The 12654-nt window shown below is 40.2% G+C and overlaps 1 protein-coding gene across 8 annotated transcripts in view; it reads left to right on the forward strand.

The window, feature by feature from the left end:
• LOC140739521 (transcription elongation regulator 1-like) overlaps positions 1-12654 on the forward strand; it is a 114828-nt gene that overhangs the window by 85409 nt on the left and 16765 nt on the right. For all 8 annotated transcript variants that reach the window (XM_073067897.1, XM_073067896.1, XM_073067900.1 and 5 more), the window contains 2 exons: positions 3812-3930; positions 10944-11094. In XM_073067897.1, the coding sequence (XP_072923998.1) occupies positions 3812-3930; positions 10944-11094 (270 nt within the window). The remainder of the gene's footprint in view (positions 1-3811; positions 3931-10943; positions 11095-12654) is intronic.

The following is a 12654-nucleotide window of genomic DNA, read 5'->3' on the forward strand; positions in this document are numbered from 1 at the left end:
ATGCTGGGGCAGAAAAATACCAGTGAATTAGTAATCTTTGTTGATGTATTCTTCCCCTGCATTCTGCCATATTTCCTTAAAAGTCTACGCTGGATTTTGCTGTGGTTCAGTTTACAGGTATTAGTGATCCTCTAAAATCTTGATGGTACGTCACATTTGATTTCCAACAGGTAAAACAAAGTTGGTTCCAAGCACCATCTAGGTGTTGGGCACCATTTTCTTTGGCTTACTTCCTTATCTTTGGTCTTTGAGAGTTGGCCAGTTAGAACCATTAGGAATGCTAAAATACTGTAAATATAGATTTATTTAATGTATATATAAATAAAACTATTTCCAGTCAAGATGGCACTGAGCTGCAGTCTCCATTGAGGTTGTAGCTTAGATTTGGTGTTTTTTTAGGTTTGTACGGATGGTTTTGGAGGGAGTTAGAGTTCAGATTAGAGTTTATGGACAGGGATGTGGGGGAAGTTAGAGATCAGGCCAGAATCTAGCCTTCTGCTGTGCTCAGCACTCTGCATTTGAAGGATATCCATTGATTGATGTTGGGCCAGCAAGACCTGTGGGCAAAGACCAGCTAGGATGAGTGCTGGTGGCACCATAGTACCCCCAGGTCAGTGGGCCCCAGGATTTGAGGTCACTGCGGGCAGGAGGCATGAAGGCTGGTTAACACTCTGTCACCAAGTTGGGAAGAATGGAGACTGAATCCTGAAGTTTGGGGCTTGTCATTTGTGAATCCTGTAGTTGATACTGAAGATTGAAGACTGTTGGGGAGTCCAACTGTCAATGGCCGAATTTCCAAAGCCCTGTGACTGTGAGTACGCTGGAGGCAGTGTGTAGAATGGAGGATAGGTGCTTTTTTTTTGTTGTTTTGATGCTGTTGTTCTTTTGTTGCTGCCTATTGTTTTGCTTAATATTGTGGGGAGGCTATGTTGGCATCATAATATGTTGTGATACTTGCAGGCTGCCCCGGGCACATTCTTGGTTGTTAACATAAGTGACACATTTCGTCTTTTTTTGGTGTACATGTGATCAATAAATGAATCTGTATCTTATTTAAAGCACTAATAAATAATAAAAGAATCATAGACTAAATTACAGGTAAGCCCCATTCTATTTCCAGCATGACAGCAACCCTTTGCAAAAGGACTGAAAATGAATTCTGCTGGTCTGGCAACATCTGTGGAGAGAAATGGTACTGCCACTATTTCTGTCATCTAGACTAAAAGATAAAGGACAGATAGCCAGTATAGAGGTGATGGGAAAGAGTGGAGCAAAAGTAATAAATGGATTCAGGTGAGAGGCTTGAAAGGCAGATGGAGGAGGGAAGATTGGAAATAGTGACAGCAGCTGGGAGGCAGAGAAGTGAAAAAAGGAGCTGCTGTCATTGCTGACTGGTCAAGATCTAGCAAAACACATTTTTAAGATATGTGGAAAATGAGCCAGGGTGACAAGAAAATGTTTTGCACACAGTAGTCATCTAAACTCACCATCTAACAGGCAGAAGCAGATTCAGATTATTCTGATTAAGGGAATGTGGCTGACATGGGGAATGTCCTGGTTTTGGGAATTACTGTCAGTGCTCTTGACGATTACCATTGCTTTATCTGTTGTACCTTTCTTCTATACTATGATAGAATATTCTTCAATGGGCAGGTGAAGTTGGACGGGGTAAGCGTGAGGATCCGTTTTTCAAATTTTTAAATGAAATATTATGGTCTTCACTTAATCTTACAAATCAGTTCTTTGCTTTTGTTTTAATTGCATCAAACTACATTCTGCACCTCAACTAGTCACACTTTTAGCTCCACAATATCTGAACTTGCTTCCTTTGCCTCTGCCTCTGAACCTCACCTGTAATATCCTTGAGTATGTTTTATATTAGTGGTCACCAACCCGTCGATCGTGATCGACTAGTCGATCTTTGAGACTTTCCCAGTAGATCCTGAAAAAAAAGAAAAATAAATACACAAATACTGTTGAGAGATTGTTTCCGGGTTGCGGTGTTTTAGTTCTGTTCTTTCTGTCCAGTGTGCATACGTGTAGCTCCCCCGCTCTACACAGTGTACTTCATTGGTCCCCACCCACTGGACTGCGAGGAAACGATATGATTTAGCTGCACCTTTCCTCATTCCCTGTCACGCCCACTGTTGAACTTGAACCCATGCGAGGTCATCAGTCGCCTAAACGCAGTGATACCCTTGTGCCAGGGATCACCGGTTGGCCTCGGGCGGCCGGCGGGAAGTGCTGTCGCTACTGGCCTGGAGCGCTGCCTCTAAACCTGTTTAACACACCAAATGTTCATGGGGAACCCGGTGCTAAAATATTCGCAGACAACCTAATTCGGGCTGAGCATTTCATAAGTATCAGAGCAGCTACCTTGCTGCGATCTACTGAAACAAACTTTTGTCAGCCGATAGATCCTACAAGGGGGCCGGGCGCGAGTCCTGTCGCACTCCTCGCTCGGTCGCTCTCTCTCTCTCTCTCTCTCTGTGACCGCCGCGGCCCTGGCATGGGGACGTCCGGCTCTGACCTTGTCCTCTCACCTGACCCACGACCAACCGCACCTGGCCAAGGTGGTGGGTGGGCGGGAGGCTGGAGTTCGGGCCGGGGGGCTGTCTAATGAGGCAATGAAGCCCTCAAAACTGCTTCGGTACCCTGAGTCCAAGCACCCAGTACTTAAAGACAAACCCGTTGAGATTTTTCAGCAGAAAAAAACGTGAGCAGCGCGTGATAGATGCTAAGTGCGGAGAGCCGCGAAAAATAAATTGTGGAATAGACTGGACATAAGGAACCTGCTTTGAGTATCGCTGTATTCCCGTCATGTTTAACACCATACTACCCCCCCCCCCCCACCCCCCCCTGTCTTTTCTGCCCCGGTGCGCATGCGTGTAACTAATTGATCTGGGGTCGATCTTGCCTTTTACTAAGGCCGACGTAGGGGATCTTGGGCTTATAAAGGTTGGTGACCACTATTTTATATCATGGCAAAAGGTAGCGTATAATCTTTAACGTCAGTACCTTGGTGTAGAGAGAAAATCATTATCCATGGTTCCTGATCACCTGCCCTCCAATGAAATATCTTGAGATGGTTTACCATTGTAACTGTGCCATGTTTGTCCAATTTGTATTTGATGTTTGCACAGGCTGCTAAAGTGGAAATCTCAATTTCAGAATGTTGATATTACTTAAAGCTTCTCACTTATGTGTTGAGAGATTGTCTAGTATTGTACTACAAGTACAGCTACATTGTATTCCATAAGACCATAAAACAGGAGCAGAATTAGGCCAATGAGTCCATCAAGTAAGTCTGCTCCTTGATTCAATCATGGCTGATTAATTTTCCTTCCCAAACCCATTCTCCAGCCTTCACCCTGTAATCTTTAACACTCTAATCAAGAACCTGTATCAGCCTCTGCTTTAAATATGCCCAATGACTTGGCCTCTGTGGTAATGAATTCCACAGGTCCGCCACCTTTGGCTAACAAAATTTCTCCTCAATCTCTTCCAAAAGGGGCATTATTCTATTCTGAAGCTGTGTCCTCTGGCCCTAGTTTGTCCCAGTATTGGAAACATCCTCTCCACATCCACTGTACCCAAGCCTTTCAATGAGATTCTTATCCCCACCCTCCCCTAACACCCATTCTTCTAAACTCCAATCCTTAAAATCTGATCACTGTTGAGCAACAAGTTTGAATTAGTCTGAAGGTATTGAATTTCCGTGAAAAGGAAATGGGCATCATTCCAGCTTTTAATCATTCCAGTTTATACTTAAGTTAAATATCTGAAATTTAATGTTTTGGTGATGCAACAGGTTTTTGACCAGTATGTGAAAACAAGAGCTGAAGAAGAGCGAAAAGAAAAGAAAAACAAGCTGCAGCAATCAAAGGAAGATTTCAAAAAATTACTGGAGGATGCAAAGTTAACTCCCAGGTAAGTGTCCTGTGAGTTATGCTGCCAGCTCTGGTACCTCATGCTCATTCCTAATTGTTCTTGTCAGAACTCTCAGTTGGCCACATTCTGCTGATCTGGAACTTTAACTTGATAAGATCAGGTAAGGACAACAGTTTTCCTTTCCTTTTTAAAAAAATACACAACTGGAGAACTCCTTGTATCTTATTGTTAGCCTTCATGCGATGTGTTTATGCGATGAGTCCTGAAGGACTCTGGAAATTTGCAGATTACTTTTTAAGTATAGACTTAATTTTTATTTGGTGTCTGGTAATTAGGAAATGGTTTAACTATCTTTAGCTACTTTCCACAATCTATTCATTGCGATTGCTATCGAACAAGGTTCTGACATTATCGCTTCCATTCATGAGGTGGTCTCAGATAGACTTGCTCCAGATTTGTTATTTCACCACCATCCCCTCCCCCAAAAACCTTGATGGGTACTGTTCATGTTGCTTTGATTGTAGCTGAATGATTTGATTTGTAATGGGGTAATTGTTGCTGGTAAGTGCAATCAAGTTTCAGACTTTCAGCCTATCAAAATACAGAAGTCCCAAACTTGGTGACAGATTCCAGCAGGCCTCTCTTCTCAATGAGTTCCATCCATAAATCCCATATGGAGTCCAACAATATTAAGCAAATTTCTGACATTGTTCTTGCTGAGGAATCTGCGCATAAATCCTTTGCCAGGTTGGACACTGCTCTTGCTCTTTAATTTTTTTTCTTACTTCAGATTGTTAGTATTTTATTATTTTAATGGTGGTTGTATTTTTAGGTGTAATTCCAAGCCCAGAACTGTCAGGGATATCAGAAGACCATAAAGGCATACGACTATAAGACAGGAGCAGAATTAGGCCATTCAACCACTTTGAGTCTGCTGTGCCATTCTGTCATGGCTGATTTATTATCCCTCTCAACCCCATTCCATTGCTTTCTCTCTGTACCTTTTGATACCCTTACTAATCAAGAACTTGTCAATCTGTGCTTTAAATATGCCCAATGCTTAACTTCCCCCAACCTTCTGTGGCAGTGAATTCCACAGATTTGCCACCCTCTGGCTAAAGAAATTCCTTCTCATCTGTTCTAATCCTTGTATACTGAGGCTTTGTCCTCTGGTCATAGACTCCATCACCACTTACCTTCTCTACATCCACTCTATCTAGGCCTTTCAGTGTCCAGTGGGTTTCAGTGAAATCTGCCATTCTAATAAACGCCAATGAATACAATCTCAGAGTCATCTGACACTCATACATTAGCCTATATGTTTCTGGGATCATTATTGTGAACCTCATCTAGGGCCTCTCCAATGCCAAACATTCTTTCTTAGGGGAGATCTAAGAAACTAATGGGGGATTTCAAAATGCACGTAGATTGAGAAAATCAGGTTGATTTGATGCTGAATCCCAAGAGGGGAAATTACTAGAATGCCTATGAAGATGGCTTTTTAGAACCACACATGGTTGAGCCCACTAGGGGATCAGCTATTCTGGATTGGGTATCGTACAGCGGACTAGAATTTATTAGAGAATATAAGGTAAAAGGAACCCTTAGGCGCCATTGATCATAATATGATACAATTCATCCTGCAATTTGAGAGGGAGAAGCTAAAGTCAGATGTATCAGTATTATAATGAAGTAAAGGGAACTGCAAAGGCATGAGAAAGGAGCCGGCTGACATTGATTGGAAGGGAACACCAGCAAGGAGGATGACAGAGCTTCAGTGGCTGGAGTTTCTGGAAGCAAGTTGAATGGTACCGGGTAGATACTTCCCAATGAAGAAATATTTTAAAGGCAGGATGGCACAACTGTATCTGACAAAAGTCAAAGCAACATAAAAGCCAAAGAGAGAGCATATACTCGAGCAAAAAATAGTGATAAGTTAGAGGATGGGGAAGCTTTTAAAGACCAGCAGAAGGCTAAGAGAAAAGATAAATTATGAAGGTAAACTGGCTGATAACATAAGAGGGGGGAAAAAAACAAAAGAGTAGACATTGGACTGCTGGAAAATAACTCTGGAGAGGTAATAATGGAGGGCAAAGAAATGGCAGAAAAATTCAGCAAGTATTTTGTATCATTTTTCACTGTGGAAGACACCAGCAGTATGGCATCAGGACAGGTTCAAGAACGGTTACTACCCCTCAACCATCAAGCCCTTGAACAAGAGGGGATAACTACACTCACTTTATTTCTGGTGTTCCCACAGCGGATGGTCTCACTTAAGGACTCTATATCTTGTTATTTCATGCTCTTATTATTTATTGCCATTTATTTATATTTGCATTTACACAGTTTGTTCATTGATTCTCTTTATAGTTACTGTTCTGTAGATTTGCTAAGACTGCTCACAGCAAAAGAATTTTAGGGTTGTATGTGGTATGTATACATTCTGATAAATTTTATTTTGAACTTTTAGAAGTGAGTGTTCTTGCTATTACTAAGGAGAAGGTGCTTGGGAAGCTGAAATGTCTGAAGATGCAGACCTGAAAGAGGGTGCTGAAGAGATTGTAGAGGCATTGGTAGTGATCTTTCAACAATTACTAGATCTGGAATGTCTCTGGAGGAGTGGAAAATTGTAAATGTTGCTCTGCTCTTTCAGGATGGAGGGAGGCAGAAGAAAGTATATTGTAGGCCAGTTAGTCTGACTTCAGTGGTTGGGAAGATGTTGGAGTCCATTATTAAGAATGAGGTTTCAGGGTACTTGGAGGCACATGATAAAATAGGCCAAAGTCAGTATTTTTTCCTTAAAGGGAAACATTGCCTGACAAATCTGAGGAATTAACAGGCAGGATAGACAAAGCTGTGTCAGTGGATGTTGTTTACATGGCTCTCAGGCCTTTGACAAAGTACTGCACATGAGGCTGCTAAATATTGTGCTAGTACGGAGAAAGAATGACCAAATTGGCAGAAGCACAAGAGTGGGAATAAAGGGAGACTTGGTTTTTGTTGTCCGCCAATGAGTAATGGTGGTGTCCTGCAGGGATGGTGTTGGGGCCGCTTCTTTTCACGTTATATGTCAATGATTTGGATGATGGAATTGATGGCTATGTGGCCAAATATGTGCATGATACAAAGATAGATGGAGGTACAGGCAGTGTTGAGGAAACAGGCAGTCTGCAGAAGGATTTAGCCAGATTATGAGAATGGTCAAAGAAGTGGCAGATGGAATGCAGTGTACAGAAGTATATGGCTGTGTAGTTTGGTAGAAGGTATAAAGGTGTAAACTATTTGCTAAACATAGAAAATTCAGTAATCAAAGGTGCAGAGGGACTTCGGAGTCCTTGTTCAGGATTTCCTAAAGGTTTATTTAAAGGTTGGGCCAATGCACTGTTAGCATTCATTTTGAGAGGACTAGAATATAAAGCAAGGATGCAATGCTGAGGTTTTATAAGGCATTGATCCACACTTGGACTATTTGAACAAATTTGGGCCCCTTGTTTAAGAAAGGTTATGCTGTCATTGGAGAGAGCTCAGAGGGGGTTCATAGGGATAATCCTGTGAATGAAAAGGTTAGTCATTTGATGACTCTGGGCCTGTACTCACTGGAGTTTAGGAGACTGAGGTGTGGATCTTATTGAAACCTATTGAATATACTGGACAACAAAAGTTTTGCCTCCTGAATACTTCTGGGTGTATCTTTTGGATTTTGAACTGCTAATCATGAAAATCACCATGAAACTTCCCAATCATGCACACAGTTTTTTGTAATTGTCTATATAGCTATTTTAATTCATAATTCAAATCAATTAAAATGGTTCCCCACAATGTAAGCTGAAAAGTTTTCTAACTTGTCTGGGCATGTCTGGGCATGCTTAGTCAGGGCAGATGCTACATATCAGGATAGGTTTTAGAAAGCCAATAAAAGCATCACACACTCACTGTTCTATGCATTGAGTTTGCATGTATATTGTTTTGCTATCACATTGCACTTGCTCTACCTATTTCCACATGTATTTGTGATAGAAAAATGTCTCGCCAAAGTTGCAACAGCCATGATAATTTTTCAGATTCAGTTTATTATCATTTAGAAACCACAAAGGCAATGCGGTTAAAAAATGAGACAACGTTCCTCCAGAATGATATCACAAAAGCATATGACAAAACAGACTACACCAGAAAATCCACATAACGTTTGGCAATCCCCAATCCAGAGTCCGGAGAGGCTGCTGTGTATTAATATCGTGCTGCCGTCTTAGCGCGCTCCCCGGAAAGGAGCTCCAAATCCACCAGACAAAACAAGACCAAAAACTAAAGCTACAAGACCTGCACAAAACCACATAGTTACAACAGTGCAAACAATAGCATAATTGATTTTTAAAAAAACGGACCATGGGCACAGTAAAAATAGTCCAAAGATGTTAAAGGACTATAAGTTCAAAGAAATTTTGTTATATTTGTGGCGAGTATACGCTTAAATCACAAAGACTTGAGCGTGGCTCCTCACATTTATTGTGCAATGTGCACTGTCAATCTTAGGGCTTGGCTCAGAGATACTCAGAAGTCAGTGCCATTCGTTGTCCTGATGATATAGCGAGAGCAGAAGGATCTTGTGATACCCCAATCTCCCTTCAGCCATTAGACTTGTGGCACATGACAATAGTCTTCCGATACTGAAGCCACCAGAGGCGTGGAGCCCAGAAGAGACAGATGGAGATGCACGAGCTAGGAATGGAAAATGTCACTGATACAGATACAGATTTTGAATCCTTTATGTTGTATGAGCCTTATCTGATAACTGAAATCAATGACCTGGTCAGAGACTTGGGTTTGTCAAGCAGAATTACTGAGTTCAAGTCTGCAAGGATGGAATCTGCTGTCATCAAGCACAAAAACTTACATAAACAATTTCAATATTTGAGGCAGATGTTCCCCAGAGTAACTGATGCCAAGATTAAGAAAGGTCTTTTTGTTGGTCCACAAATCACAGGTCATCAATGATATGTAATTCGAAGAACTTCTTGTGGGACTGGAGAAAATTGCATGAAAGGCGTTCAAGGATGTTTTTGAAAATTTTCCTGCTAATTACTGAGCACTAAACTACATGCAGCTGGTTAATAACATGCTTCAAACATACAAAACAATGAAGTGCAACATGTTACTAAAAGTTCATTTTCTGCATTTCCATTTAGACTTCTTCCCTGCAAATCCTGACATTGTCAATGACTAGCATGATGAAAGAGTTCACCAGGACATTGTCATGGAGAAATGGTATCAGAGTAACTGGGATCTATTAATGCTGGCTTGATTATTTTTGGATAGTTAAGCAAGAAGGCTCAGATACTGAGTACAAATGAAAATCATCAACAAAAACATTTTTAGCTTAGTTGAACTATTGCAAAGTGTCAGCACCATTATGCAGTAAAACGCATTATATTCAATAGATGTTAATTTCTTTTGTTTCTCCAAATTCCTATGTGATACAAGTAGTCTGAAATTTTATGTGTGTTCAGCTTCAAATGGTTTATCATAACCATTAAAAAAAATTTCTGAGGAAGAAACACTTGAAAAACTTGCCGCTCAGTGACAGTGAAAGGCCTAGATAGAGTGCACATGGAAAGGATGTTACCTGTAGTGGGAGGTTCTTTGATTAGATGGCACAGTCTCAGATAGAAGGATGTCCCTTTAGAACAGAGATGAGAAGGAATTTGTTTCAGCAGATTACAGCTAATCAGTTGAATTCATTGAGTATATTTAAAGTGGCGATTGATAGGTTCTTGTTTAGTTGGTTACTGAGGAGAAGGAAGGAAATGGGGTTGAGAGGGATAATAAATCAGCCATGTTATCATGGCTGATCCAGTTCTCTCGCAACCCCAATCTCTTGCGTTCACCCCATGTCCCTTCATGCCCTGACTAATGAAGAATCTATCAACTTCGGACTTAAGCTACCCAATGACTTGGCTTTCTCAGCTGCCTGTGGCATGAATTCCACAGATTCACCACTCTCTGGCTAAAGAAATTCTTCCTCTCCTATTTTTGAATAGGGCATCCCTCTATTTTGAAGCTGTGTCCTCTAGTCATAGGAAACACCCTCTCCACATCCATTGAAGCCTTTCAACATTCAATAGGTTTCAATGAGGTCATCACTCATTCTTCTAAATTCCAGTCAGGACAGGCCCAGAGCCATCAAATGCTCTTTATATGACAAGCCTTTCAATCCCAGAATTATTTTTGTGAACCTTCTTTGAATCCTCTCCAGTGTCAGCACATCCTTTCTTCCCCTAAAGTATCCAAAACTGTTCACAGTACTGCAAGTGCGGCCTCACCAGCACTTTATAAAGCCTCAACATTATATCCTTGCTTTTATATTCTAGTCCTTTGAAATAAGTGCTAACATCATATTTACCTTCCTCACCACCAACTTAACATGTAAATTGACCTTTAGGGAATCCTGGATGAGCACTCCCAAGTCCTTTCGCACCTTGGATATACTTGGATTACAAGTGATAACCAAGTTCTTGTTCTTAATTTATTGCCATGTGAGCAATCCCATTCAAGGAAGCATTTGTGCTGCTGCATTTGGCCTTGGTATATTGCTAAGTGAAGGGAGGAACTGTCCAGAGTTCAGATGCTTGTCATTGGATCTTTGATACCGTAGATAATTCAGTAGAAATTATCGTGCCAATGTAGACAATGAACTTTATTGTGGAGTGATAGCAAGACCTTTCACTTCTGTAGCCGTTTTATCAAACAAAATACTAAAAAGACGTGACAGGAGCATTATCATATATAAGCATAAATCTAGAATTTAAGATTGGCCAATTAAAAAGAAAGCTGAATTAACTTTCAAGATGTGTCTGATCAATGATCCAGAAGGATTTAAATGCAAAAATATTGGTATTTAAAATAGGTACTAAAACATGCAGAGCAGAAATACTAAATAGTTGGCATGAAGCTGTGCTGTTATTTTCACATTCATACATTTAACCTTTTCCTTTTGCTGTAATGCACTCATTTCAGTCCTCATATGTCTGAATCCTTTGAGCAAATTTTGTTCCTAGATCCACGTTCAGTGACTTTGCTTCTAAATTTGGCAAAGACTCCCGATTTAAGGCCATTGAGAAGATGAAGGATCGGGAAAGCATATTTATCGAATTTATTACCAGCATGAGGAAGCGTGAGAAAGAAGACTCGAAGAGTCGTACAGAGAAGGTAGGGTAATTGTAGTTCCAGTGGTGTGAATGGTGAGAGTGTGATTGTAAGGGATGCCAGACCCTCCCAGCAGAAACCAAGCACACTGAAATTTCATTTTTAATGAGTCCTTGTATATTTCAGACTGCACTTTTATGTTTGGGCTTCCTGGCAGCCTTTGAGGGGAAAAAAATCCAGTGTAAATGAGCATGCATCAGAAATAAAGGTCGTGTATTCAAAATTAATGAGATTTGAATGTCATGTGGCTGTGGTGTCAAGAGCCCTGGGGTTGTGGCTTCCACTGCAAGGCAGCTTCGCAGGGAGGTGGCATCAATACCATTATGATAGCAACACATTGTAGCCTTCCCAGAAGTCCCCGTGTGTTGTGCGAATGAGATTTTTTTCAGCCTCTGAAGCCTAATCATTTATAACATTTACAAACAAGGGATGTTAAGTAACTGCTTTAATGTAAATTTTGTTCATAAATATATAAAAGCTGAAAATATGAATGTTAACATTTTATTACATTTGCTTTTAAGTCATGACTGAAGTTGCTTATAATGGTTATGCTCTTCAGAGGGTAATTTGTTAACTGGTTTTGAAAATTGTAAATAATCTTGCCTAATTTAAATTTGAATTGAATTGAAGAGTAATTTTTTACATGTAAATGGTTTTATTTGAAAATTGCATGTTTATTTTCAAAATTTCTTAAATTGTAACTTGTTGATTTTTTGCATTTTGATGTTTCCTAAAGCTCTTTGTAACCATTTTATGTATTCTGTTTTATAACGAGAATAGTCTTTACAGTTTTGTGCTGTGCGGCCTATCAATCAGTTCAGTCTGACAGCTGTCAATCACTGACAAAGTATTATGGGAATCCCTAGTGAGGAAAGAATTGGTGTTTCTCTGTGTGGTGACTTTAGCCTCCCGCAGCTCTGGTACTTTACATTTTTTTAGTTCTTTTCCTTGTGAAGTGCAAGTTGTGCCCAGAAATGTGTTAAGACAAAACAATCAAAGCAAGATCTGGATAGAGCCAGATCGTGTTCATTCTTTTACTTTTTTGTTTTATTGCTAACTCTTGTAAAGTAAAGATATTTTAACTTGTTTCTATTTATAGTCCTGTTAAAATTTTAACAAGTTACAAAATTAATGGTATAGGAATATGTTGTGAAGCTTTCTGAGTCTCTCCGTGCCTTAATGCACACCAATAGAACAGGTGGTTCTTGAATTACAAAAATGAATGGCTTTGTTTTGAGAGTGTGCTCCTTTTGCCCTTCCCTTAATATCCAAATTTTATTGATTTTTTTTGTTTGGATAAATTCAGCTTTAGCATAGAATTCCAAAAGTTCCCTGTCCAAGGATTTGGAAATTTCTTCCAATCTTGGTACTGAATAGCCAACGAATTAATTTGAGACTGGCTGCAGGATCTAGACCCTCCAGCCAGGGACCTATTCATTCCCGCATAAACCCTTTGATCTCCTGTAGAGACTAGAAATCAGTATATTTTAGTGACGTAAACTTTAATTCTAGAGAATATAGACGGAATGAAAATTTAAAAAAAACACTTCAAATAAGGGAAAT

Source organism: Hemitrygon akajei, chromosome 15 (assembly GCF_048418815.1).
Source record: "Hemitrygon akajei chromosome 15, sHemAka1.3, whole genome shotgun sequence".
Classification (NCBI taxonomy): domain Eukaryota; kingdom Metazoa; phylum Chordata; class Chondrichthyes; order Myliobatiformes; family Dasyatidae; genus Hemitrygon; species Hemitrygon akajei.